Here is a 25,119-nt window from a genome sequence, read left to right on the forward strand (position 1 = left end):
CTGAATAAGGCCATTTTCAGGGCTTTGCCAGCTGTGAAAAGCCATGACCGGGCGCGAATGCATGGGAATCGGGACACATCAATAAAGAAAGTAGGTATGGGAAGAGAGTTTCACTTTGGCTGAACATCTCTTCCTATCCGTACTTCCTCTACTAGGGTTGCTCTCTTTGCGTAATCGATCGACATGTTTGCATCACTGGGATTGATAACAAATGTTCCGATATGAAAGGAATATCTTTGAAATTGCTCGAACACGCCTTGTGGGCCGAGGGCTTCAACATTGGAAACCTGCACCGAGCTGTCGATCCCGGAACTGTCGGTATTCCGTAACGTATCGTCTGCATTGCCAAGGGCTCGAGTGATGAGCGAATGATCTTTGACAGTGTGCGCATAATTACATATACAAAGCTATGATGAATGGAAAAAATCTGTGTGGTCTCCGAGTCAAAAGAGCGTCGATGATGGCTAGGATTCGTGAGGAACAATATGGCACCTGTTGATGAGCATTACTTCATGCCGAGCACACGACCAAAGATATCGTACCCTAGCATACCACGCCCACCCCAGCCCTTACGCGGAGTGAGTTTCAATGACATAGTTTCCTCAGATCTTGATATGATGACCTGAATCTCGCGCTAAAGAATGTTAACAGATAGGCGGTGCGGGAAAAGTAACCTGAACCGACATTTTCATTAACAGATACTAGATCAGCCAGCGGTTGCAAAGAATTTGCTGTAAATGATGATCGCGCGAGAGATCCAAACTTCAATATCAGATCTTCTCGTCGAAGTCCCTGTAAGTAAAACCCTGTCGATATCGTCCTTGAAGCAAGCTTCATACCGACGTACTGCTTCTGCTGCGGGGCTACCTGGAGCCACACCATCCACTCTTGCAAAAGCAAGTAGCGATTCCGCGCTATCCGTCAAACTCGTGTGCTGCGCGGCCTCCTCAGATGCGGCGGGTAATGATCCAACCGTAGATGGATCATATACCGCCTGGAGAGCTGTCTCAATCTCATTCATGACAGCTTTGTAATCGTTTCGCAGCTCGTTGATGCGTCTGCGGGCATGCCGTATTGCATATACGTCGACATCTGCCCGAGGAAAACCTTCCCGATCAACCAGGGGTGTGGTCATATCAACATTATTGACTTTAAGGATCGAAAACTGCGCGTCGAGTTCGGCTTCGATATTCTCTTTTTGAGACATGAGAGCACGAGCGTGCTCTCTTGGGTTGGTTGGGGACGGCAGCATGAATCCCATTCTCGTATTTCTGCCGGAAAGATGAGTTGGAGAAAAGGAGAGTGTAATTCAGACGCGTTCACGTAATCCGCGAGGAGTTCAGCCAATGAAAATTCTTCATCGTTTATGGTAACAGGCTCTCGTCCCAAACATGTGCCTCGGGTAACTCTCAAAAGTGTATGTTCCGTCATCCAATCATCTGGCTATACAAGTTCTAGACAGGATCGAAGACACCAATAGCTTCAATTGTCATCATAGCACGAAAGGTAGGCCCGCCCGACTATCATATAATATACGTTGCTGAGGAGCAATAACAGCCCAGGTGTTTGGGTCCATACATGACTCCGTAGTCCAGTCCGTCTCCACATCTGAGCCGTCCTTGTAAATCCATGTGGATATTCTGGTCCGTGGTTCTATTAATCAAGACAGTGATGTTTAAGATCCGGGCGGTGCGTCGCGACATGATTGGTGCACTAATAGAAGAAGCACATTGCTTCCCGCTTCGGCCATTGCAGAGTCCAGACAGGGCCTCTTCGATGGGAGCGGACCGCCGATATCAGAACATCAAAGCGCAGTTTGCGTTTCTACTCAATTTCTACCACGGGCATTCATCTTGCTCGGCAATGAATGATAATACACTCCACTACTATTTGCGTCCGTATATGTTCTTGGCGTCTGATAAATCTCTGGATGTTAACCATTCAGCTATTACCGCTGTGTTCTGCAGCTGTCTCTGGCGCTGGGCGGCCCTTCGCTCATTCCCGCTATAATCATGTACCTTCCCGTTGTAAGTTTCACATGGTTTATCCCCTGTGACAAGTGCTCGCCCAATGCCCATACACCCTGCGGGACGCAGTTCAGGGTCGGCACATGCTATGACGAGGTTGACAACTCACATCAAGAATCAAGTGACGGCTCGGAGGAGTGGGAATCAGGCACTGTGATTGCGCAGTGCAGTGTGCAAAATACCAAAGGGCGAAAGTACCGCGTGGGTCTGTCTGAAACCGATGTGAGGCCTAGCACCATTCAACAGAGTAAAACAAGTTGCTTCCCGGTGACTCCATCTCCATCGGACTCTATCACAGATCGTGCAACTCCAACAGCCACTGATCCGTTGAATCGCCTTTCAGCGCTCAGCTCCTACTTTGTTTTTGATCTTCGCACGACGCAAACTGATCGGTACAACATATTTCCAAGGCGCAGGCACGTGCTGTATACGTGGCATCACGTTCAAGGGCTTGGCACCTAAGACATGCAACTTGAGGTGGCGAAACACGCCTTTAGTTTGCAAGAGCCATTCAGGGTATTATGTGCCGTACATAATCATGGAACGACCGATTACAGTTCCGAGCATCCTAACCGGTTTCATGGAGTAAAGGATTGGGGTAGTAGATCGGCTGCCGAATTTACAACAACTAGGGACGACGGGGTAATAGTATTAGGTAATATCAAGAATGCGGGGAGTACCCACGTACCTAGCCGCATAGTTCTGAGCTTATCCCAGCTAAGTAATTTGAAACTTCCTTTATTGTTTTCGCGAGTCACCTGCCTACATGGTTTAGGTATAAGTGATCTAGTATATATGGCCTTGTGTTCTGGGTCAACGTACTATGTACATATGACCTTACAAGCAAGCTTGTTCATTGGCAGCCCGTCCGGTCGCCGCGGTAATACCACCACATCTCGTTACTCGGCCTCGGTTAGCGACGCCTTGGGGCTCGAGGGTTCTCAGAGTAGTAACGTTACTTAGTTATGTGGGTTTGTACATGTAGTAAAGTAATTTGGACGTGGCGTGATTACCTTTGAAGACAATTATAAATATTATAAGTAGTTGGGCTTAGATAAGCGAAGCCCAAGCGCCTAGCAGAGCGTCGCGAGGCAGACCACTTTCTTAGCACCTGCTGCGGTCACCGGTCTCCTAGGATAAGAGGAACGCTAGGATGGCGGGACCCCTTTCGGCCGTTTCAGAACCGAAAGAGAATGATGGCGTCTCCGCGCAGAGACGATGCTGGAATGCCGTAATAAATCCACGGTCTAAAAACATCATCCGAGAGGATTATTGATTCAATATTCAGCGCTTTGATCACTTTTTAATATAAGTAGACTAGAGGGCACGTAGCATGTCTAGAAACCCCCAGTGCGGTTAGTTTAGTGTGACAACGGAAATCTGTGTTCTTAGCGTGGAAGCAATCCGTTTCATCCGAGTCATACTTAAAACCGTACCACGTCTCGGCAGCCTTCCGCATCCACCGCACCCACAATCCTCCTCTTACCCGAACACCCATCTCTCACCATGTTGTCCCAAAATTTCATGCTAGAGAAAGATCCTTTGTCTCTCGAGCGGATCCGTCAAATTTTGGTCCGCCTTGAAGATACCATCATATTTGATTTGATAGAGCGGGCGCAGTTCGCTCACAACCCCCGAATCTACATACGTGGCTCCTTCGAGGAATTGAGGGATATGGAATTTGATGGAAGTTGGCTCGAGTGGTTCTTGAAAGAGATTGAAACTTTCCATGGTTCGTACTTTGACCAATGCTAAACATAGGCAATGTGCTAAATCCCATCACTACACAGCTAGAGCTCGTAGATATACAAGGTATATCTTCTTACAATCAGATCTGTTTCGCGGTTTAACGTCATAATAGCCCAGATGAATACCCTTTCACGTCCAATCTCCCCGTCCCAGTACTGTTACCCCTGGCTTTCCCAAAAATACTATATCCAAACACTATCAATGCAAATCCATCAATTCTGTCCTTCTACACTCGTTCCATTGTTCCGCGGATAACAAGGCGGGCAACTCTGGCCCTAGCAGCGATCAAGCGCTCAAATGGGATTATTGGAGATGAAGAATACGAGGACGATGGTAATTACGGCAGCGCAGCTACAATAGACGTTGAAGTTCTGCAGGCAATTAGTAAACGCGTGCACTATGGTCAGTCACTTCTATTGAGCCCGATATCCTTCTAATCTTTTTGAGTGCAGGAAAATTCGTTTCTGAATCAAAATTCATTACAAACCCCGCTGCCTTCATCCCCCACATCCTGACGCCTAACCGAGCCGCACTCGAGGCGTTGATTACGAAACCGGAGGTTGAGCGCAAGCTGCTTCAGCGTTTACGCAAGAAAGCTGCCATATACGCACAAGAATTCAGCGCCGATGGTGATGCCATAGTCAACTCTCATATGAATGGTAGTGCAAAAATTGATGTTGATGGTGTGGTGGAGTTGTACGAAAGCTATATCATCCCTCTGACAAAAGAGGTCGAGGTACGCGTTTCTTTGTATCCAGGTGGATCCTCGACTTAATGTATTTTACCAGGTCGATTACCTATTGCACAGATTGGATGGATTGTCACAGGAAGAGATCGATGCTCTCACTGCATAGTAACGAATCGCATGGTTGGCTTTATGAACCCAACTTACTTACGCTGAATGACCCGCCTGCCTACCTTGAGGTACTACCATACATAATCACAATAGTCTTTGTTTTTGTTTTTCGATCGGTTATGTAGTATATCTAGGGTTGTTGTCGCTACCTGCCGACATGCGTATTTATCTTGTGGTATTCCACCACCTTTGATATTAGACATCTGGTCGTGGGTTTTTCATGGATCTTAACTGGAAATGATGAGGTGGAGATCTGAGGTTATTTCGGGAAGAGAAACCTGTTCATTGGTGGATGCCGCAGCAGCAGGTAGTGTGAGCAGTGCTGACGGATATTACATGGTCCTTACTACAACCTTACTACGTGGCATGGCCTTGGTGACAGGCGCACGAAGACAACCACTAACGTGACATTGCTTTGTTAGACTGTCCGAGTATTTCGGGCTCAAGTACTTGATTCTTGATGCCATCAAAATCTTAGGGTGTGACATGGGTGCAATGGAGTGGCATCCGTACCCAAGGCCTAACTCGTGGGTAAATAGCACTCTGAAGGCCTACCTGCATCCATCCTGGTCGACAGTGTCAAGGCGGGTGGTGGATCTACGGGTGACAAATGCATCGTGCGAAATTACAGATACAACTCGGACTTGCGAGGATATGGGTAGTACCACACAATATCTGTGACCACTATCAGAGTCAATCAGGCTCTTTTCAATCAGGTCAGGATGGAGGGTACACTGCTGAACAGCATGCTTTCGATGCCACTAGAATTTAGAATGACAACTTCAAGGAAGACACAATGAAATACCATTAATATTATGCTCTCATCACCTTTCCGCTTTGGCTCGTCGCTTCTTTTTGGAAGATTGCGGAAGAAGGATTGGAAACGCTGTTAGTTTACGACGGGGTGGATGCATAGCTGGTAACCCGCAGCCGGGTGCCGATTCAGAAGACATGCCCGATGATGAAATAAAACGCTTCCTCACCATTGAGACAAATCCAATGAATAATGGTCCAGGTACATGTATAAAAGATAGATGCGAACATAGATCTTGCACATCAGAATCGGACCGTGCACAACGAATTGTAAACATCGAGAACTTAATATGATACATTGATAGTGGCCGTGGCTCCCTGTAAACTTTAATAAATATTCACCTGAAACATAGTTTATGAAGTAAGCATCATATCACAGCGCTGCGGGGCATGAGATGTTCGTACCTATTCATACCTCCGCGAGCGTGATTTCGACAGATTACGACGTCGGGTAGGGATTCGTTCAATGAATAGTACTAAGTTTGGCTCGGCCAAAAATGATTTGCTATTTGGGGTACCAACTACCCATGGATACCTGGAGATACGCAAATTCAGCAAGCCCTCCGACGCGTATCCGTGTGGGTGGAACCACCAAGTTACCCACCACCTGTAGCACCCGTCCCACGTTCCGTCTGCGGCGGGTGGTACTCACACATGTCAGGAATAGCAATTCGGGAGGGATAGCGGGCTCTGCCACGGATATAGTCCCATCCTTCAAATCCGCTGAGAAAATCGATAGGAGGCCATCGAACGTGTGGATGGGAAGTTGCCAAGTTCAACCGTCCTGAGCTGGCATGGATGTTCTGGATCCATATCTATTGCAATTTTGGAATGGCCAAGAATGCAATGGCTATCGACCCTCGACGAAAATTGAGGACAAAGGCACCCAGACCGGCGTCACTGGAGAAGAACGTGCGATCCTTATGATCTAGAGCGATTATATATCTGCTACCAGTTTTTTCATCAATAATATTATGGATAGAAAAGGAAACATAAAGACATAGTACAGCTCCTTTGAATCAGTGAAACATGGGAAAGCTGCGTGATCGTTGACGATGAGTTATCCAGTGGAAGCTTATGTCAGCTCATATCGTTGGTGGTAGTACCCCAAATGGCTTATAATTATCGATATAATTATCTTAGCTATGTCACTTAAAAAGTTTACATGGAGTGCCTGTGCCTCTCCGTTTTGGGCGAGCGTGTTCAAGTTCTGCCTGTATATCATCACATACAGTTTAGGCCTTGGTCCTGTGGCAAGTTTGTGTCATTTCTGGGGTGAGATTGCAGAAAGGGTTGGAGAGGGCTGGTCGCCCTGCTAAATTAATTATGTACGGATACTGCCGCTGCGCCAGCGCATTGGCGACTGGCGATTTGGTGCTCGGAAACTTACAGTTATCCGGGATTGCTACGTCCGCAAGATTTCGCCGCAAGAACCCACTGAGTTTGATCATCATCATAGAATTGAAGTCCAGTTTCTTCTACGGTCGCTGTATTGACCATACTCGTAATTGCTACTGTCCGTTGACGTACTGCGTTACGCCCTTCCCATCCCCTTCAATCGTGATTGGCCAAATTTGACTTATATTGTTGGATTGTTGTCCCGTTGTGTTATGTATCGGCTCCATGCTGATATCACAGGGCTCTCCCCGGAGCTCGTTTCGTCCGTGCTTCTATCTCCCACTGAGTTCGAGTCTCAAAAACCTTTGAGGGGCCCTGTACCAGATTACAATCAATTTCAAAGAAGGGTTCAAAAGCAGGGTATTTAAAAAGAGCGTAGATGAATCCAAAAGTGCGGGGGAAGCCCAATGTGATATTCCCAATTGTGAAAGGGAGTGCAAAAAAATAGATCCATAGTATGAACGATGACATACAATATATAACTGATCCAGAGGAAGTAATCAAAAACTAGGGAGTACAAGAGAGATCTTGATAGAACTCGTAATAGGAATAAATTGACGGAATTACAGGCCAAGATCTAGGGACAGAATGAGTCACAAAGACCGTAATTCGCAAACAGGTGGCGTACCTTCCAACAGACGCTTCGCTTCCTCGGGGCCTATGTTCCTGGTTGCACGCCTAGCCAAGAGTTTCTCCGTTCGGTACTTTTCGTACAGAACTTCTCGAGTATGTACCTTGAGAACCTGGGGAGTGTCTGTAGTATCACCAGTGTATACAATATGTCATCAAACTATTTACCTTGAGATGGGTCAATAGAATCGCTGTTCGGAGGGCAGCGAAGTCGCAGTGGTCAGGGTTGAGAACGTCAATAGTCCCCCATCTGAACTTCCGAGTGAACACGCCCCTGAGATCCTGCGGGGGACATTGAAAAAATACGGATTTGCGGACGGTAGGACTATCGAGAGAAATTGGTGTTTCTGCCACAGGGGTAGAGGGTCCTGTCACGTCTTCCCGCGCACAAAAGTTAGATTCAGGGGAAGCTGGCTGCGGCCATCTGATACGCGGGGTAGTTGCCTGTTCTGGAGCGATAAGCGCGAAGGGGAGTAACGTTGAGAGATTTGTTTTGGAGACAACATGAGCTGAGAAACGAATATTTGCTACGCTGTCTTCTTCGGCGCCATCGGGATAGTAGGGTTCTCTTTCGTCTTGAGCTACGGCACATAGGTCACGACGAGAGCGAGAACGAGAACGGGAAAGCCGCGTCCCTTTCAGTGTAATCACTGGACGTGAGGGACGTCCCTGGTTTTCACTATCATTTGCAACGTAAGAGCTGCCATTCTGGTGGACGTCGCCGTTCTCACGGTGACCGTTTACTTCTTGCGGCAACGTTGTGGCAGCTTTATCGTCCGAGAGTGACACCGGTACGGGGGAGTCCGTTTTCGGCTTGGGTGTGGAGAACACCCCAAAGTCTAGGCCAGCTGATTCTAGATCCCTGTGAATAGCAGCTTTGACGAGCGACAACGTGTCATCTGTAAGTGAGTCCGCATGTGCAATAACAGGAAGCACGTTCACCCGTGCCGAAAGACGACGGATCACGCGAAGCTCAGCGGGGGACATTGCGAAGTCTCTGGAATATTCTTGATTATAAATGGCTTCTTGGATATCTCCGACGGTAGTACGAGAAACCGTGGTATCTGACCGGGCTCTGCCCGACATAGGGGATTGGATGCGAGGTGACGGTGACAAAATAGACGAGGGATCAACCATAAAGATACACCTAGATCCAGAACGTTTGAATCAATAATTGTTAACATGACAAAATTCTTACAAGTGAACATGTTGATCTCCTTTGCTTTGACGGACCACTTTAGACTCCTATATATTTATTAAGTAACAGCTTCGAAAGAACAAGATTGCGTGATATACCTCATTCATCGTATCTGCAAATTGCGCGTCAAGATACCTGATCATCCCACTGACCTGGCGTTCAACCCGCAACTCGTGTCCGTCGCTGAAATCCAGCCCGGGGGTATCAATGACGGTCAGAAGCACTCGGTCATATCGCGACTCGCAAATCTCAACACGCGCCGTGTTAATTTGCTGTGTATGCTTCAGAGAACCATTTAAAAACCGATCCAAGCCCACACGCTGGTCTTCTGTCGCATTTGGCGATATATCTGCAGTTTCGAGAAGTAAACGCAAGAACGAAGTCTTTCCTGTGCCTCTTGCTCCTACGACCTGGTTGACGCGTCGTAGTTCAATCAATTTTGGGAGATCGATGTGGTAACATACCATGAGGTTGAATGCAGGTGATGCACGGTTTTTACGGTGAGATCGCCGTGGCGACAAGACAGGAACGGTAGAAGATCTCCAATTACCGAACGCAGACGGGGGATGAGACATATACATAGACGAAATCTTGCTGCCATTTTCCGCCGGTTGTCCTGCAATTAACCGAAATGGTTTGTGGAACGGAATGGGGGCACGATCGGAGCAGGATACAAAGCTTTTGACCGCACCTTGCTGGGGATAACGTTCGGGCTCTGGAAGGGGACCTTCATGTATCACCGTGACATCTACCAAGTTTTGCGGCCATGGAATGCCTTGAGAATGCAGCTCAGGCAAAGAGGGAGAGCTTTTCAGTGGTGACCCCGTGGAGTTTGAAGTTCTGGGCCTTCGGCGAAAAGAAAACATGATGAGATACAGGAAATGGAAGAATAGTGAGAGTGAGACAGTGTGGGGGTATGAACACTGGTAGAGTAAAGAACGTGTAGGATATAGCAATGCCAGTTTACAGCCAAAGAGAAAGGTCTACAGGCCACGGGAGGCAACTGGGCTCCCGTTTCAACGGCAATTTTGGTGTTAAGGATAAGTCAAATACATATTTCGACAGAATCACAAGCCCATGGCAACCCCGCGCTGGTTGATAGGCTATCAGGCCCTTAGAATTCCCACCAATGGCAATAGCACAACGAGTTCCAACGTTTATCCAAACTTGAGCTTGAGTTTAATTCCCCAACTTGAATTGACATACATACAATGGTCGACGATAGCTATATCGAAGAGAAAACATTGGCGCCCGAAACGAGAATAGCAAAGGAGAAAAAATACAGTGCAATCACAGTCCATGCACAAAACAAGACAAGAACACTTGGAGATAACCCAAAAAACATAACGTTCAACGACAGTTTCCAAGCTTCCCAAGGGACAGTGCATATGCGAGCTAATTCTACAGTTTACACCCGGTTTGGTCAGGGGGAGTGATGATGAGGGGTGATCAATGGATGGTGCTCAGGGTATAACGTCCCCGCTGGTTTCATCCACCCTCATTCTCTTTTGAATATGCGAAGGCTCCATGTCATCCATCTTTCTCTTCAGATCGACATCCATAGGCTCTCCTTGGTTGTCCTCAAAGGACTTCCCGGCAGAATAACGAGAGTCGCCGACAACCGTTGAAGAAGGAGGGGAGTGGGAGGGAGGTGACTGCACGGAAGAAAGGTGTGCTTGAGGGGGATTTGCCTTGGAAGTAGAGGCACGTCGAGTCCCCTTTTTATTCACGCCGTTGGTGCTGGAATCGTGATTGTAGTTACATGGGAGGGACCTTCGCGCACAGCTGGAACAGGCTGGATGCGCTCCGTCGCACTTCGTCTTCCTCGCTACATATGATGCTTAAATTAGTCCATGATAACACGATGCTGGACGAACCAACCTCTACAGAAGTTGCATGCCACCACTTTCGGACCAGTGCTAGCAGCAGGACGATTGCTCCTCCCAGGAACAGTGGATGCACGTTTTCGCTGAGCAGCCTGTTGCTCTGAGGCTGGTCTAATAGGCGGGAGCGGGGGAGCACTCATCGCAGCTGCAGGGGAGTTCTCGGGTAGCGACAAAGTTGCGATATGGGGTAACTCATTGTCTTTGAACAACGTCCGTCCATCGGAGACCCCCGAACTTCCTGTAGTTATGCCAGACTTAGGCCTGGGGGGCATGCTATGAAGACCTTCGCGGGGCTCTGATGGGCCAGCGATGGCCGAGAAGCCATCTAGTATTGGCCGCTTATCAACGACGTTGGAGCTCCTGCGAGATAGTGGCTGGGAAACGATCTCGGGAGATACCGAAGGATCGTTGTCTTCGGATCGGTCTTCGCCACTTATCTCAGACTCACTATCCTCCTTAGTTGGACGGTTAAGAGGGCGCCGTTTGCTATTTTGTGGCATATAATCGCAAAGGTTGGACCGCTTGACACATTGGCTACAAGCAGGGCGTCCCCCGTCACATTTGAGTTTTCGGGCTAGAGAGCGTCCTGAGTATTGAATCCGCAAGGGAGGGCGGAGTCTACATACATCGACAAAAATTGCATGCCACTGTAATCTTCTTAGTCCTCTGCTTGGAAGATCCTATTGTTCAGAATAAGCACAAATTATCTGAGTTAGGAGCCCATGCATGGACTTACTCCCAGACGCTGTCTTGCCTTGAAGCTGTGAAGAAGTACCTTCTGTCATCGGACGGGAAAGTGGTGGCCCACGCAAATCCGCCCCAGGAGGAATGTCGCGGGCCATGGGAAGAGGGGGATGTCGAACAGAACCATGGCCAGGCTGAGTCTCAATAGTCAAAACAGGGCGAGGAGCATGCGTAAGAGGTACAGAAGTACGCGGGACTGCTTGTTGTATGGCATGGGGGTGAAGCTGGTGGTTAGCAGAATGGTGCTGAAGCAGGTATTCGTTTCTGAACTTTTCAAAAAGATATTCTCGAGTGTATTTCTGCAACGTCTAGACCGAGGTTAATTTTAATGGTGACATCAAAAGTTGGGCACCTGAAATGCCTACCTCCATGTGATGAAATATAGCAGCGCGCAGCGGCATGAAGTCACTATGAACAGGATCTAGAACGTCCATAGATCCCCACCGATAGCTTCTGATAAATTTGCCACGCGTCAGTTTAGAAGCGGTGTGACGAAGAACCAAAGGAGCATATTGCTGTACAAGCTCATGACGTGATAGGGGCACTCTCGCTACGCCATCACTATGCGAGTAGATATCGGGTGAGATAAGAGCATATGGGAGTTTGAGAGACGCTACTGCTGGGGAATTCGGAGGCGAAGGATGTCCATGCGGCGAAGACTTATTTGTATGCCCACTGTAACCATTCACCATTTCACCCTTTACAGGGTGCGCAGATTCAGCCGCATCTTTACGGTGCTGGTACTGCGCATGGGAGTCCATATCGAAGATTCCGAAGCCAATGCCGGCTTCCGCGAGATCTCGGCGGACAGCCATTTTGACGGCCGCAAGGCGGTCGTTGGTAAGCGTGTCTGCACGAGCAATTACAGGGAGCACATTGACTCTAGCAGAAAGCCGCCTGATGGTGTTAATTTCGCTAAGAGGAAGGGAAGGGCGGCATAGGAGCGGATTGTTGGTGACAGGGGGCTCGAGGATGACGGGCTCCGGCTCTGTGACAGAGAAACTACTGCCCCGAGTCCGAGTGACCAAGGGAGCAGGAGGTCCTGGCACAGAAGGCGGAACAATCACGTCGGGATCCAAGAAGTATATACACCTGGTCCGTGGGTCAGTTCACAGTGACGCGGTGACTAAGCGCCCATGTCAGCAACGCACAAATGGATGTTGTTGTCACCCGCTGGGGATCTCCACTCCTGCACCGAAAAATGGGGTTCAATATAATGTAGGAAAGGAATCTGGGTAAAACGTACATCCTCGATGCCATCAGCAAATCTGGATTCGACATGCCTGAGTATCTCATGAATAGCCCGCTCGGTGGAAGCTTCGTCCTCGAAGGTCAAAGAAGGTGTATCCACGAGCGTGAGAGTAAGGACCTGAGGTGTACTATTTTGGTCAATATCATGGTCGATATTGATGGATGCGGTGCGTATGTGGGATGTATGACCGCTGGAACCCTGTACAAACTTTGCGACGGAGGCGAGCTGGTCCTTGGTGGCAGCTGAGGATATTTCACTGGTGTCCAAGAGAAGACGTAGAAATGAAGTCTTGCCGGTGCGCTGACCAGCGACCATAACTGTATAGCCACTGAAGTCGTTTAAGCCGTTGGAGTGAGGATCATGGCCGTTGCCAACTGTTCCGGGGACAAGACCATTAGAAGAATACGAATGAGTGGCCCCTGGGACGGACTGAACGGAAGGAGGGATTGGGATACGGTCGTCGTCGTCGTTCGTGATGCGTTGTTCGCCATTGTCGACGACGAGCGGCATCGTGAGTATGACGGACGAATCGAATGTCCGTTCGGGGGAGACAGAGCGAGGGTTTGCCCGCGAGGTGAGGCAAGCGCGGGGATGATAAACACCGAAATTCCAGAAAAGAGGGAAGCTAACGGAGCCGAGCCTGAAATCTACATGCACCGAACCAATCGGGTTCATTACAGCCAAGTTTATTCCTCCGACTTGAATTGAATCCTTGTAAATTTGAATCATTTATTTCCGTTTTTGTTGAAATATTCAATTATTATTTGGATCTGAACAAGCAAACGAGTTATATCACAGAAATAAATCAACATAACATAATCTGCAGCTGAGAAAATTAAACTAGATTATCTCAGCATCAGGATTGAAACAAGGAAATAGGGTACGGCGGATATGGCTCAGCCACGGAAAAGAGGGTGATTCCGAAACAACATTCGCATCTAGACTTCATTTCTCGTCAACAGAACGTGAGAGAGCCCATTCAAAAAAGACGCTCACCAAGAAAAGAGCGTAGCAACGATATGTAAAGAGGTATCCGATCTCTAGAATACGTAATAAGCAGTGCGCCGCCGGGACATAACGCCGTGGACAGTTGTGGGTGCCGATCCTCTACACTCTCCGCCTGCGTCGGTCGGTCAACACCTCGCCTGGCTTTTAATTCGTCTCCTCATCGTCTGTATCACCACCCTTCCGCGACCCAGGAGGTAATGGATGTCCTGACTCCGCTGACCGCCTGTCTTCTTCCTCTCGTCCCCAGAGTGGCCGGAGGCTCTCCACTGCTCCTTGATCGATCACACCGCTCGTAAAGTGATAGTGTGGGATTAGTTCCGATTCTTCGTGATGCACGTTCGAAGCACTTGGACGATCAGTGTAGGGCAGTGGCGCATAAACAGCCTCCAGCCCAGGCAACTGAGGGTAACCGTGATTCGGTAACATCATCGGTGGCTCAAATACATGCCGATCTGGGAGTGCTGCAGCTGAAGGCTGTTCTGATCCTTCCTTATCAACTTCACTTGTGGCCGCTTTAGAACTTTTCCTCCCCTTTCGACCTTTCCCTTCTGATTTCTTGGTCCGCGAGCCTTTCGGTGCCTTTCCAGGGCCGCGACGTCTGGGATGGTCCTTATATACACATTTCAAGGTTCGGGTGGAGCAATTAGCGCAGGAAGGTTTGGTCCCGTCACATCGAAGTTTCCGCCCTGTAAAGTTAGGGGGCCAATCGGAGGTGAAGTTCTTGAGCAGTCCCCGCAAAAGGTATTCACTCACCTCGGCAAAAATCACACGCAACGTAGATTTTGCGCACCACTTTGGTCTTCCTTTCATCCTGACTGTCTGATCGCTTTCTCTTGCCTCGCCTATACGTCGGTTTCTCGTTACTGGACTCTGTGTCCTCCACTGATACTTCTGGAGGCAAAATTTCCCGTGTCTCATCAAGCAGACCGTGTGAGAATGACTGTGGTCCTCTGTCAGAGTACTCTTGCCTGAGTGGCCGCATGAAAGTTCTAATTGGAGGGAGAGAATACGAGGACGCCCTCTGAATCGGGCGATCATCCAACGACGTTCCTGGTGCATATCGATTGCTAGAGGACCCAGAGCGACTGCGCTCCTCCCATCGTTGAGAAGGAAGTGATTGATGTCGGATGGTAGTTGACTCAAGGTGATGCGAAGGCGGTTGTAGGTAACTAGAATCATCATATGCTTCAAGGAAAAATCAGAATTTACAGTATTTTTTCAAACATCATCAAGGACTCACAGTGAGGTCCACTGTACAGGTAGGGGCTATCTTCACGACTGCTAGTCACGTCCCTTGGAAAGAAGGACGAAATGGGCACTGGTCTTGGCTGTGAGGTCAAATACCTGCCCAAATAGATCTCTTGTACATGATCGAGGGACGTGACCTCGCGTGTTATCTGCTCACTGTCGTCGCTGTCGTCTTCTTTTCGATTCTCTTCTGGCGTGCGACTGCTACCTCCGGGCCTTCCAACCGTGTGGGACGACGACGAGAGACCTGCCCTACCTTGAAATGGGCTCGGTGACGCATGATTTTGACTTGAAGGGGAAGGGGGGTACGCATAGGGAGGATGAAGGTAGAAGGGTGTCTCGCTGCCTGGAATTCGATTGCCCTGAGCTGGAAATGCCCTATAATGTTGCGCGAAGCCAGTGGCAAAAGCTCCCCTCCGGCCAGCCGAGGTGTTTTGAATGCGTTGGGAAACATATCCACTCTCTTCTACATCTGGTGGTACTGATCTATCGTGTGATGACTCTCCTCGTGAACCATGGCTGTTTGGAAAGGTCGCAGGAGTCAGCGACGATATAGACTGGGAAATGAAGCGGGAAGCCTGTCGCTGGACAAGATGTCTGTCTTGGGCACTCCAGGACGCCTCATCGGCAAGCACATGTGGATCGTTGGGACGTATTATGTGTGCGTGTAATGTTTGTGGGAGCGAACTTGATAACTTATCGTCATCTCTGTCATCCATACCTCTCTCCTAGCAATCTACGCAGAACGTGAACTTGCGGGGGAAGCGTTGGTGCAACGGTATTGCAGGGGTTGCTTCTTTCAGCAGCGCTCGGATTGTTGAGAAATGAGGATGTTACTGAGAGCCATTAGCGAAATATGCTCTGATGGCGAAAGCGTTGGGCACGCGAAGGGAAGACGAGCACAGAAACGGAAAAAAAATCCGCTGGAATAAGTTTACATCCGCTATGGCATGGCTCAGATTTTTTGAGGCGGAATGGCGGAACAACTGGATCCACATCCAGATAATGCAGATACTCCAAAAAACCCCGTACCAGAGTCTAAATTCATGGAAAATTTTGTTCTCCCCCCCTTTGGATACTCGTGATATACGCTGGTGTCAGAAGGTGTCAGATCGCCAACACACCGCCAAGGAATCTTCAATCAATGGGCCCGTACGCCGCGTCCAACTCCGGAGTCAAACATACAAGTTTGACTGACCATTATTGTCGGGAGCTTACAATTGACCCTAACTCTATGATTTTTCAGTATCGAGGGGATGACAAAAGTGAAACATGATCGGCGAGGAGGATGAGCCTTTCCATACTTGTACAAAACGGACCTGCTTACCGGTAGGCCACAAAGTTTAATATCATGATAGCACTATGTCTTCGAGGTGGCCCTATGCACCACTTGCACTCCCACAAAATTATACGGTCGTGAACCGTGTTATCATGATCAGTTCACGCGAATTGCGCTGACTCGGACTCACCAACTCAGAATTCAAATACCGTGGTCCGTGGGGACGGTCGAAAAAAAAATTATGACAAGCGCATGCATGGTTTCTCCATGGAACTTATGGCTCAGGATCTAGTAAAAAAAAACATCCGAGACATAGCAGTACTGCATGCACGTCTCGATTGAAATCATCGCTCTTGCTGCTCAAAAGTGCGGCATGTTAACATAGTTACGGCACAGTCTATCTCCGTAAGCTGCCAAATCGGGGGGTCGATATATTTTTTTATTTCGACTTTGTCCGAGTCGAGTTGTCGAGCAGATCGAAACGATGCATTCGAGACTCTCGGTTAGCAGGGGCCTTGCGAGGCAAACAAGATCACTGTGGTCGTCTCCTGCAAGATGCGAAGACAAGCCCATCATGAACCGCTATAGCAGGACTGTCACGCAACCTAAAGACCAAGGTGCAAGTCAAGTGAGTCATTTGAGCCGGGCGAGGAATGTTGAAGAAACTGATATTCGTAGGCCATGCTGTACGCTACTGAAGGTATCAAAGATCAGGAGGACTTTCAAAAGGCCATGGTCGGTGTCGCTAGTGTATGGTGAGTGTTGAAGCAATCAAATTCTTCCGTGGCTATTCCATTGACTATGATTGGTCAAGGTATGAGGGCAACCCGTAAGGAAGAACGTATGCAATAAGTGTATCTTTGCCTGAGGTGCTTTCAGATGCAACCGACACTTGCTTGGCTTGGGGCAGGAAATCAAGGGTTCCTTGGTCGAGTCTGGCCTAATTGGCTACCAGTTCGGCACAGTTGGTGTCAGCGATGGGATTAGCATGGGCACTGCGGGAATGTCATACTCTCTGCAGTCGCGCGACCTTATTGCAGATCAAGTAGAGACAGCTGCTGGCGGACACTGGTTGGATGGAATGGTTGTGGTGCCGGGATGTGACAAGAATATGCCGGGTGTGCTGATGGCTCGTGAGTGAGGTACTTGTTTAGGTCCACCACGCGCACTGACACGTTATCATACTTGTATAGTCGGACGAATCAACCGTCCGGGTCTCATGGTGTATGGAGGCACAATTCGCGCGGGTTCATGTGCGGGTCAACCTCAGCTAGATCTTGTTTCTGCATTCGAGGCGTACGGAAAATACCTACAAAATGGCAAAACGCCAGAAGCAGAAGCCGTCAGGTATGAGACAGTACGACATTCATGTCCTGGCCCAGGTGCTTGTGGAGGCGTTAGTACCACTGTACCCAATCCAGCGATAGTTTATTCACATATTGGCAGATGTACACGGCGAACACTATGGCCAGTGCAGCTGAGGCCCTTGGGATGACCCTTCCTGGTTCTTCGTCGTATCCAGCCGAATCTCAAGAAAAACACGATGAATGCAAGACTATTGGTCCCGCCATGCGAAATCTCATCGAGAAAAACATTCTTCCCCGCGACATCATGACGCGCTCGGCATTCGAGAATGCTATGGTCTGCCATGCTTTGTTTCAATTTCTACAACCACTCATACTGAGTTTCAGGTTCTCATCATGATCCTAGGAGGTTCGACGAATGCCGTCCTGCACCTTATTGCTATGGCACACGCCGTAGGTATCAAGCTTACCATTGATGATTTCGCACGAGTGTCTGAGTCAACACCTTTCCTCGCCGACATCAAACCAAGCGGCAAGTATGTCATGGAGGACATCTACAAAATCGGGGGCATACCCAGTCAGTGATTCAACTACCATGGTGATTTTCTTATTCACAATTTTTCTTCAACTACAGAGATACTTTATTTCTTGATGAAAAATAATTTCATTGACGGCAACAACATGACGGTCACTGGCGCCACACTAGGCGAGAACCTAGAGCGTTGGGTACATAAACACGGGGAACTTTCTGCTAGTCAGGACGTAATCCGCCCCCTCGATAAGCCCATTAAAGCTACCGGACACATCAGGTTCGTCATTACCATCTCTCAATAGCTCTTTTTCTCAAATGACCCTAGAATTTTGCGTGGTAATTTGGCCCCTGGAGGTGCTGTTGCCAAGATTACCGGCAAGGAGGGTCTTGGGTTTACCGGAAAAGCTCGCACCTTCGACTCAGAAGAGGCCTTTGTCTCCGCCGTTGAGTCTGGCTCAATCAAAAAGGGCGAGAAAACAGTCGTCGTCATGCGCTACCTCGGCCCTAAGGGTGGCCCTGGTGAGTGAATAGTATGATTGACCCGAACGGTAATATTGATACTCGGACTATGCAGGTATGCGTGAGATGCTGAAGCCCACTAGCTTGATTATAGGCGCCGGTCTAGGTCAGGACGTCGCGTGCCTCACAGACGGGCGATTTAGCGGGGGGTTTGTACTATTCCCATTCACGATGATTTGTATACTGATGGGATATCTATCAGATCTCATGGATTTTGCATAGGTCACGTCGTCCCTGAGGCACAGGTCGGTGGACCTATTGCGCTTGTGGAGGATGGTGACACCATTTCTGTCGACGCTGTGGCAAACACCATGGAATTGCATATTTCCTCTGAGGAGATGGAACGCCGTCGGAAAGCCTGGGTTGCCCCACCAATCAAGGTTACCCAAGGAACCCTCTACAAGTATGTTAAAATGGTCGAAGACGCTAGCCACGGGTGCATCACGGATGGTTAAGAACAGTTATATTCTATACCTAGCATTCAATGAAAATAAAATAAATCTATCGAAGATGAAAGGATATATCCAAGGGGCCTTTAGTGTCATCGCGAGCTTTTTGTTTTGCGCTTCTTCTCTGCCTTGGGCATTTTAGTTTTCCGTTTCTCACGTGCTTCGGTCTTGACGGCTTTCTTGCGTTCCTGAGTGAAAATCAGCAATGTTTAATTTTTGATAGAGCGAAATGCTTGCCTTTTTGGCCTCCCGATCTTCGTGCCTGTGGCCCCTAGGTTTGCGAGGGTCGAAGACATTCTTCTCACCCCCCTCAGCAGCCTCAGGCTCTTCACTCCCCTCTTCCTCGCTGTCGCTCGTGTATTCTTCGTCAACGAGATCCACATCCTCCTCGCCCTTGAAGCGTACATGTGGCCTGACCTCACCTTCCGGACTCGCACCAGAGGTAGGATGCGTCAAACCTATAGTTTCTGCGTAGATCAGATTTTTCCCATCACCCTTCGTCAAAAGCTCCACATCCCGTTCAGCGTCGTATACCTCGTTCAGCGTGCGGGGGATGTATGATTGACGGAAAATATTGTCTTCATGAGTAGCTGATGTGTTCGAGGAGAAAGTGGTCTTGTTATTGCTTCCATCCATAGATGAGGAACTTTGTTGTTCTTCGTCGACTTCTGTGAGCCAGTGCCTCAAAGCAGATCCCTCGTCCTGCCCCTCCTCGACTACGTGCACTCTCGTGATGAAATCAAAACATCGCCTCAAACCCAGGCACTTTACCCCAAACCTTTCGAAAAAGTCCTCGATGTTCTTGATATCACTCCTCAGGAAGTCGAACGCGCTAGGGTGATCGTGTTCTACGGATTGCGAGACGTCGATAATGCAAAGATGTCCACCGTGAAAGAGAATGTTGTATTCGGAAAGATCGGCGTGAACAAGTTTGCAAATGTGATACATCTTCCGGACATTGAGAATGAGCTCTTCGTACAATGCTGGGTATAATTCGGAGGGAATTTCGGCGTCCTTTAAGCGAGGGGATGCCCTGGCGTCCAAATGACGGATGAGCGATGGAAGAGATTTCAGCGTGAAAATATTACCAGCCCTCCTCATCACCAAGAAAACCCATTACCAGGATATTTTCCCGAACTTCGATGGGTTCGGGGCACGGTATCCCGGCAGACACAAGTCTTTTGAGATTGCGCATTTCCTTCTCTGCCCACAGACGTACCATCTTGCGTGGATTGCGTCTACTATAGCCACGTCTGAAGCGGTACTCGCCTGTCACATAACGATCGCGGTCCTTGAACACAAGGATTGATGTCTTGTATATTTTAAGGGCAATATGCGTGGAGGTGGGGGTGAGAGCATGATAAACATTTGCCTAAACATTCTCAAGCTTGTAGGCAAACATGTAAAGAGAAGCCCAGATGACCTCACCTCCTTTCCTGTACTAACACATCCATTTACCTCCTGGATGAGTTCTCGCCCGATCATCTTGAAAAGAATTATCCGAGTGCGGGGATCAAGTACTTGCTCAGATGTGGCACGATCTGACTTGTCCTTCGCGTTTGCATATGAACTAGGACCTTTTCTATTCACGCTAGCTCCCATGACGTACAGTTGATCAATTTTAGCAATGCGAGACGAGTACTTGGAGAGAACAGCCAGTTGATCGACAATTTTGTCTTTTGCATGCGTAGGAACCGTACTGCGTGGCTTATTTACCGCAGGAAGAGGTGCAACGACAGCTGTGTGATTAATGGAAGATGCGATTCCCTGTGCGTTGCCAGTGCGTACAGCGACATGCTGCCGAAGCCGGTTATATTGTTTGGTAAAATCTAGGACGATCAAACATTGGTGGTCGTATGGGTGAATATAACTCACCCCGCTCTGCGACCTCCCAATCTTCATCACATGCTCTGACATCTTCAAAGTCATCTTCGTTTAGTTCGTCTCCGTCATTATCTTCCGAACTTTCGTCAGACCATAGGAGATGGTGTTCGTCGTCAATGAAGTATCCGCCTATGCGTAGATCTCGCTGGTCGTCCACTGCTAGGATAGCGGTCTCAGAAGGAGCATCGTCAAACTGCCCCTCCACGATGGCGGACTGGTTCGAAGCAGACATGCCGTGGTTTGAAGCAATCGATAATTCACTACTTTCAATAAAGTTTAAGCAGGGTTGATAAGATATTAATAAAACGCACGTGACCCATCTGTGGACTTATTTGGTGCTAGCTACTAGCTTCAACATCAGGTAACCGACCCGAAAAAGATAAATTCTTAGCAAGCTTTATCTAATCCAAAATCTGCATAATATCTATCAGAATTATACCCCACATGACAAAGCTTTGAATACCCGGACTTAGTTGGACAGAACCCGCCGAGTGTACAATTGTGAGTCTAGTTGCAATCACCTACCAGCCTATTGCCGAGATGATACATGTTGCAACACCCACCCACCATTGCAAAGCAAGATTAAGTCGTCGAGAGCGACCACCGTCGCCTTTTTGAGGACCAGCAACAATGACACTACAACTCTGCCCTTCACCGGTGATGGTATGTAGCTTTTGATTGTTTTTATTTTCTCCATAATCTCTCAACAAATTTCAGTGTTAGACAAAGTTTTAGATGGCCGGACTGTGTTGGACCAACACTGCCAATGGCCCATGGGCGGTGAGCGTCTACAATGTATTGCCAAGCTCCCTCGATTCAGCTTGTAATTGCACCCCCAGCAAAATCTCTCTCGTCACTGATGTTAGATATGTAGTTGTAATGCTAGTCTGTGTTGCTCAGATCTACTAACTACACAATTCAGGCAATGAGTAGTGATGCGTTGACATTCTACCAAATTTCGATAAGAATTTATATTGTCATATTATGCTCCGCATACTCTCTCTAAATGCTGGAGCCTTCCAAGGCCAGATTGCTTTGGTTGGGGGTTACTTTTGTCCCACGGTGCGGAGGCTTGACAACGGTGTAGTGCCTTCATCAGCTGATTGCTGAGGTATAGTCCTCCCATGTAACGTGAGAGAACCAATGTGCTTTCCGCAAACTCTCCCAGGATGACGTCGCCAGATAGAGTCATTGAACCAAAGGCTGCGTTGTGCCAAAGGCGCCAGGACGCTGATACCGGTAACCATCAGCATGCAGCCAAAATATAGCTATAGCATGCAATCTTGGCTTTCTCAGATCTTATCCTGCAGAGCGTGCTTGAATACTGCAAAGAAGACAGATGCGGCATGCAATGGCAATGGCTACTATTTTCCAGCAGTATTACATATTCGTTCTCATCCGATCACTTCGATGGTTTACAGAGGCCACAGCAGGTCATCATTGGGTAACATCGTACTAAGATTGTATACATGTAGACTACAAAGGGACATTTGTAGCCTGTTTGAGGGCAACACACTTTTGTCGGATCTTGAATAAGGCGCTGTTGACACTGATAGCCCTCTTGGCAGCAAAGGAGGTAGGAAAAACTTGACTGAGCAATGTATTAGCATTGTAACTACATAGTGAAGGGTGATAGAAATACCGATTCCACCAGGTCAACAGCTCATCAACTTCCTTGAATTCCTCAGGGTCTTCTAACAGATCGAGGAAACTATGATAAAACGTTTCTGAGTCTGTTGTTGTGTCGGTCCGCGAAAACACTGAGGATGAGCTCAAAGTGAATCGCACCTTCAGCTGTACATTAGAAACTCTCCGTTGCAAAAGGATACTTCACAAACCTGAGTTGCGATGTATGCAATAGAAGCGATGGTGACGGATTTCATCCCGTGGAGACGAGCGTTTCTGGATCGTGTAGCTTTCGGCTCTCTGTCAACTGAACTCGGAGAGGTGAAAACATGCTTGTAGGCCTGATAGAATACCATACAGTGAATGGACTCTATGAATACGAGTGCATACTCACACATACTAGTAAGCGGCTTCTGAGAAGGCCGCACCACGGGTCTTCAGGGTCATAAATGTGGTGGGTGTACAAGAAAATGGGCCATTGATCCCCACAGACCAGTATTTCACCACTTCGCAAATTCTCCTTCGTCCTGTTTACAAAGAGCAAAAGGAATCAGATTTTTGATGTTAGCTCAAACTGAAACATACTGAGGGTCGTTCCAGTCCAGCCCAGCAGGACAGAGGAGAGATCCAGTAAGTGGATGGTTGAAACCGCGGTCGATTTTGGAGTTACAATGTAAAGGAGGCTGTATTGCTTCACCCTTCGGGGTCACCCAATCGAGTACCGCAGACTTTAGTGTTTTTGTGTCGTCGCCTCTGGCACCCGCCGCTCCCCTACCAATCTGTAAATCATAAGTAAGAACTGCATGGACAGATAAAAGTGTACCAGCTCTCCAACATGAATGATTTCCTCCTCAGACCCATCCTTCAGTCGCTCCAGAAGGCCGGGATAGGAGTCCAACAGCTGCTCAAAGACGCGATGTTCCCGCCGCTCTCTGCCAAGCGCATCAGCAAACAAGTAAGTGGGAGAGATGAACGTCCTTGACTCAGCAGAGAAATACTCTAATGGGGTGTCTTCCATTTGCTCCAATCTCAGGATACCATTGGTGAGCAAGGAAGGATAATTACAAAGCGCGAATACCGTTCGACCAAAGTGGCGTCCATGGGAGACAAGCGGATCAGACGAGGAGCTGAGAGGTAAAATGAGTCTACAAAACCTGTGGTTAACATAGGAACATCTTACGCCTTTTTTCAAGGCCCCATTTGAAGAGCTGATGAGCCACATTTGCTCGGAATGCTGGGGGTGGCCTCCTGGGTAGCCATGATAGTTGGGGAGGAAGAATAGACAACCCGGGCTTCACCGGTACTGAATGTAGCTTTTATCCCTTGCGCTACGTGATGTTTGGGGGAAACTGGCGCTGAGAGGCCACTGTAAATGGCAGCAATGGCCCAGAGAAGAATTGGCCAAGGTGGCCAGGGTGAATCTGGCCCAGCCCATTGACGGTGTGCCGTGATGTATCAACCTTATACTAAGATGGTCAGCCTGAAAACCAATAGCTAAGCAAAAGCGTGGCTGGTATAGGGCTCTTTCGAACTTACACCTCGTTGCATCTCACAACTAGAAAGCAGCATCCGCCATGCCCACTATACTGCAGCCCTGACGTCAAACCTATGACATCCAAGGGGGACTGGCGGAAAGTGGACACTTGGCCCAGAAAAAAAATGGCCGAGATGGCCAGGATGGTTCCGGCCCAACCTGTCGATTGTGTACCTCGATGTATCAACCTTGTGCCAAGATGGTTAGCCTGAAATCTCATAAGTAAAAGCACGGCAGGAATATAACACCCTTGAACTTGCATCCAGTATTCTGCAACTACAACAAGACAGCGCATCCGCACAGCCCAATATGCCACAGCTCTGGCGTCAGACCACACTGCAAAGACATATTATCAACTTGAACCTTCGGTAAATCTGATGCGCCTACCTGGCGGCAGTATGTGCTGATGCCTTTGCCTAGGATAGAATTGGTGGACAACACTAATGAAAGCGGCGAGGAAATTGCCAGCGTAAAGGGTGCCAACACTATCAACAATTCTCAGAGCCCACCGAAGACTAGCAAGGCAAACTTTGATGACAACGGCCCCTCAGTACGGAATGATGAGGCTCCGCCTCTGGCAGTGAGAGAATATGAAAATGGCGAGGTGGACTCCATGGTGGAGCTCAAAGAGAGACTGCAGCTTGCGGAGAAGAACTGCTCGAGGTTGGAAGAGCTGCGTCAAAAGTACAGACTTCATTGGTTGGAGGAAAATTATTGAGCAAGAGTATTGGAAGAATACGCACCAAATGGAATTGACACCTGCCCTCCCCACCAGATTGCATGGGATGCTCCCTCTCCCGCTCAAAGTACACCGGATGCGCGTTCCCTTGAAATTAACTGACTGCACTGCCCAGGTGAATACAACCTCGAAGTTGAGGACGAAAGGTAAATACAGAAGGCATATCACAGTGTTCAAGTTGTGCTGCTGCACAAAATTGTGGTTTATAGGATCAGAGGATGCGGGAACACCGGTGGAATATTTAGATGTGAGAAATGACGCAAGCATTTCTCTTTGGGTCAGCACTTGGCCAGGTCCCAGGATGGTACTTTCAGCCTGTATAGCCAAAGGATCACATGATTATGTATCGGCTGATAAGACAATTGAAGTATTGTTGCACTTGCACTTAGAATTCAATATTCAATATTTAAGGTGCAGGTAAGCTACCCATCCCAGCATGCTGAT

General features: G+C 48.4%; 8 protein-coding genes across 8 annotated transcripts; 2 read left to right on the plus strand and 6 right to left on the minus strand.

Moving 5' to 3' along the window:
- Nucleotides 1-150: 150 nt before the first annotated feature.
- F5891DRAFT_1274519 (uncharacterized protein) lies at nt 151-1,333 on the minus strand. Its single transcript, XM_041370177.1, has 4 exons — nt 848-1,333; nt 685-792; nt 543-634; nt 151-492 (listed from the first exon to the last, which is right to left on the minus strand). Exons 1-4 carry the CDS (start codon nt 1,259-1,261, stop codon nt 465-467), a joined length of 642 nt encoding a protein of 213 aa, XP_041232288.1. The 5' UTR covers nt 1,262-1,333; the 3' UTR covers nt 151-464.
- Nucleotides 1,334-3,356: 2,023 nt separating this feature from the next.
- F5891DRAFT_1003527 (chorismate mutase) lies at nt 3,357-4,870 on the plus strand. Its single transcript, XM_041360309.1, has 5 exons — nt 3,357-3,759; nt 3,818-3,839; nt 3,889-4,178; nt 4,229-4,512; nt 4,565-4,870. The coding sequence occupies exons 1-5, from the start codon at nt 3,534-3,536 to the stop codon at nt 4,628-4,630; spliced, it is 888 nt and encodes a 295-aa protein (XP_041232289.1). The 5' UTR covers nt 3,357-3,533; the 3' UTR covers nt 4,631-4,870.
- Nucleotides 4,871-7,406: 2,536 nt separating this feature from the next.
- On the minus strand, nt 7,407-9,537 carry F5891DRAFT_1182125 (Septin-domain-containing protein; the record flags this gene model as incomplete). The annotated part of the gene is made up of 6 exons (XM_041366117.1): nt 7,407-7,420; nt 7,472-7,586; nt 7,642-8,620; nt 8,672-8,718; nt 8,770-9,081; nt 9,136-9,537. 6 exons carry the CDS (start codon nt 9,535-9,537, stop codon nt 7,407-7,409), a joined length of 1,869 nt encoding a protein of 622 aa, XP_041232290.1.
- Nucleotides 9,538-9,807: 270 nt separating this feature from the next.
- Nucleotides 9,808-13,233, minus strand: F5891DRAFT_1003535 (uncharacterized protein). Its single transcript, XM_041360310.1, has 7 exons — nt 12,548-13,233; nt 12,453-12,490; nt 11,667-12,393; nt 11,294-11,609; nt 11,184-11,237; nt 10,553-11,131; nt 9,808-10,499 (listed from the first exon to the last, which is right to left on the minus strand). The coding sequence occupies exons 1-7, from the start codon at nt 13,226-13,228 to the stop codon at nt 10,135-10,137; spliced, it is 2,760 nt and encodes a 919-aa protein (XP_041232291.1). The 5' UTR covers nt 13,229-13,233; the 3' UTR covers nt 9,808-10,134.
- A 128-nt stretch (nt 13,234-13,361) lies between these two features.
- Nucleotides 13,362-14,937, minus strand: F5891DRAFT_1003543 (uncharacterized protein). The gene is made up of 3 exons (XM_041360311.1): nt 14,341-14,937; nt 13,551-14,273; nt 13,362-13,497 (listed from the first exon to the last, which is right to left on the minus strand). Exons 1-2 carry the CDS (start codon nt 14,541-14,543, stop codon nt 13,706-13,708), a joined length of 771 nt encoding a protein of 256 aa, XP_041232292.1. The 5' UTR covers nt 14,544-14,937; the 3' UTR covers nt 13,362-13,497; nt 13,551-13,705.
- Nucleotides 14,938-16,448: 1,511 nt separating this feature from the next.
- F5891DRAFT_1003548 (dihydroxy-acid/6-phosphogluconate dehydratase) lies at nt 16,449-18,939 on the plus strand. The gene is made up of 11 exons (XM_041360312.1): nt 16,449-16,716; nt 16,767-16,843; nt 16,903-16,917; nt 16,968-17,221; nt 17,282-17,484; nt 17,535-17,729; nt 17,780-17,969; nt 18,027-18,201; nt 18,250-18,443; nt 18,499-18,592; nt 18,646-18,939. The coding sequence occupies exons 1-11, from the start codon at nt 16,573-16,575 to the stop codon at nt 18,896-18,898; spliced, it is 1,794 nt and encodes a 597-aa protein (XP_041232293.1). The 5' UTR covers nt 16,449-16,572; the 3' UTR covers nt 18,899-18,939.
- Nucleotides 18,940-21,026, minus strand: F5891DRAFT_1003549 (RIO1-domain-containing protein). Its single transcript, XM_041360313.1, has 5 exons — nt 20,768-21,026; nt 20,321-20,721; nt 19,981-20,264; nt 19,130-19,925; nt 18,940-19,080 (listed from the first exon to the last, which is right to left on the minus strand). Exons 1-5 carry the CDS (start codon nt 21,006-21,008, stop codon nt 18,985-18,987), a joined length of 1,818 nt encoding a protein of 605 aa, XP_041232294.1. The 5' UTR covers nt 21,009-21,026; the 3' UTR covers nt 18,940-18,984.
- Nucleotides 21,027-22,252: 1,226 nt separating this feature from the next.
- F5891DRAFT_1125542 (uncharacterized protein) lies at nt 22,253-24,551 on the minus strand (the record flags this gene model as incomplete). The annotated part of the gene is made up of 8 exons (XM_041363975.1): nt 22,253-22,367; nt 22,419-22,564; nt 22,615-22,743; nt 22,797-22,929; nt 22,988-23,181; nt 23,226-23,334; nt 23,386-23,529; nt 24,547-24,551. 8 exons carry the CDS (start codon nt 24,549-24,551, stop codon nt 22,253-22,255), a joined length of 975 nt encoding a protein of 324 aa, XP_041232295.1.
- Nucleotides 24,552-25,119: the final 568 nt, after the last annotated feature.

Source organism: Suillus fuscotomentosus, assembly GCF_016647785.1.
Source record: "Suillus fuscotomentosus strain FC203 chromosome Unknown F5891scaffold_4, whole genome shotgun sequence".
Classification (NCBI taxonomy): Eukaryota; Fungi; Basidiomycota; class Agaricomycetes; order Boletales; family Suillaceae; genus Suillus; species Suillus fuscotomentosus.

What these genes read in the sequence shown, in the direction of transcription:
- F5891DRAFT_1003527 (XM_041360309.1), top strand. Translation starts at nt 3,534, where the DNA reads ATGTTGTCCCAAAATTTCATGCTAGAGAAAGATCCTTTGTCTCTCGAG. An exon ending in AGAGATTGAAACTTTCCATG is followed by an intron (nt 3,760 to 3,817) that starts GTTCGTACTTTG and finishes ATCACTACACAG; the next exon opens with CTAGAGCTCGTAGATATACA. An exon ending in AGAGCTCGTAGATATACAAG is followed by an intron (nt 3,840 to 3,888) that starts GTATATCTTCTT and finishes ACGTCATAATAG; the next exon opens with CCCAGATGAATACCCTTTCA.
- F5891DRAFT_1003543 (XM_041360311.1), bottom strand. Translation starts at nt 14,543, where the DNA reads ATGCGGCCACTCAGGCAAGAGTACTCTGACAGAGGACCACAGTCATTC. An exon ending in ACCAAAGTGGTGCGCAAAAT is followed by an intron (nt 14,274 to 14,340) that starts CTACGTTGCGTG and finishes CAAGAACTTCAC; the next exon opens with CTCCGATTGGCCCCCTAACT.
- F5891DRAFT_1274519 (XM_041370177.1), bottom strand. Translation starts at nt 1,261, where the DNA reads ATGGGATTCATGCTGCCGTCCCCAACCAACCCAAGAGAGCACGCTCGT. An exon ending in GTAGCCCCGCAGCAGAAGCA is followed by an intron (nt 793 to 847) that starts GTACGTCGGTAT and finishes TTTTACTTACAG; the next exon opens with GGACTTCGACGAGAAGATCT. An exon ending in GGTGGGCGTGGTATGCTAGG is followed by an intron (nt 493 to 542) that starts GTACGATATCTT and finishes GCTCATCAACAG; the next exon opens with GTGCCATATTGTTCCTCACG.
- F5891DRAFT_1003548 (XM_041360312.1), top strand. Translation starts at nt 16,573, where the DNA reads ATGCATTCGAGACTCTCGGTTAGCAGGGGCCTTGCGAGGCAAACAAGA. An exon ending in GCCGGGTGTGCTGATGGCTC is followed by an intron (nt 17,222 to 17,281) that starts GTGAGTGAGGTA and finishes ATACTTGTATAG; the next exon opens with TCGGACGAATCAACCGTCCG. An exon ending in GCCCAGGTGCTTGTGGAGGC is followed by an intron (nt 17,485 to 17,534) that starts GTTAGTACCACT and finishes ACATATTGGCAG; the next exon opens with ATGTACACGGCGAACACTAT.
- F5891DRAFT_1003549 (XM_041360313.1), bottom strand. Translation starts at nt 21,008, where the DNA reads ATGTCTGCTTCGAACCAGTCCGCCATCGTGGAGGGGCAGTTTGACGAT. An exon ending in GTGTTAGTACAGGAAAGGAG is followed by an intron (nt 20,265 to 20,320) that starts GTGAGGTCATCT and finishes GAGAATGTTTAG; the next exon opens with GCAAATGTTTATCATGCTCT. An exon ending in CTTGGTGATGAGGAGGGCTG is followed by an intron (nt 19,926 to 19,980) that starts GTAATATTTTCA and finishes TTTGGACGCCAG; the next exon opens with GGCATCCCCTCGCTTAAAGG.
- F5891DRAFT_1003535 (XM_041360310.1), bottom strand. Translation starts at nt 13,228, where the DNA reads ATGAACCCGATTGGTTCGGTGCATGTAGATTTCAGGCTCGGCTCCGTT. An exon ending in GGTGACAACAACATCCATTT is followed by an intron (nt 12,394 to 12,452) that starts GTGCGTTGCTGA and finishes CCCACGGACCAG; the next exon opens with GTGTATATACTTCTTGGATC. An exon ending in CTATATTTCATCACATGGAG is followed by an intron (nt 11,610 to 11,666) that starts GTAGGCATTTCA and finishes ACCTCGGTCTAG; the next exon opens with ACGTTGCAGAAATACACTCG.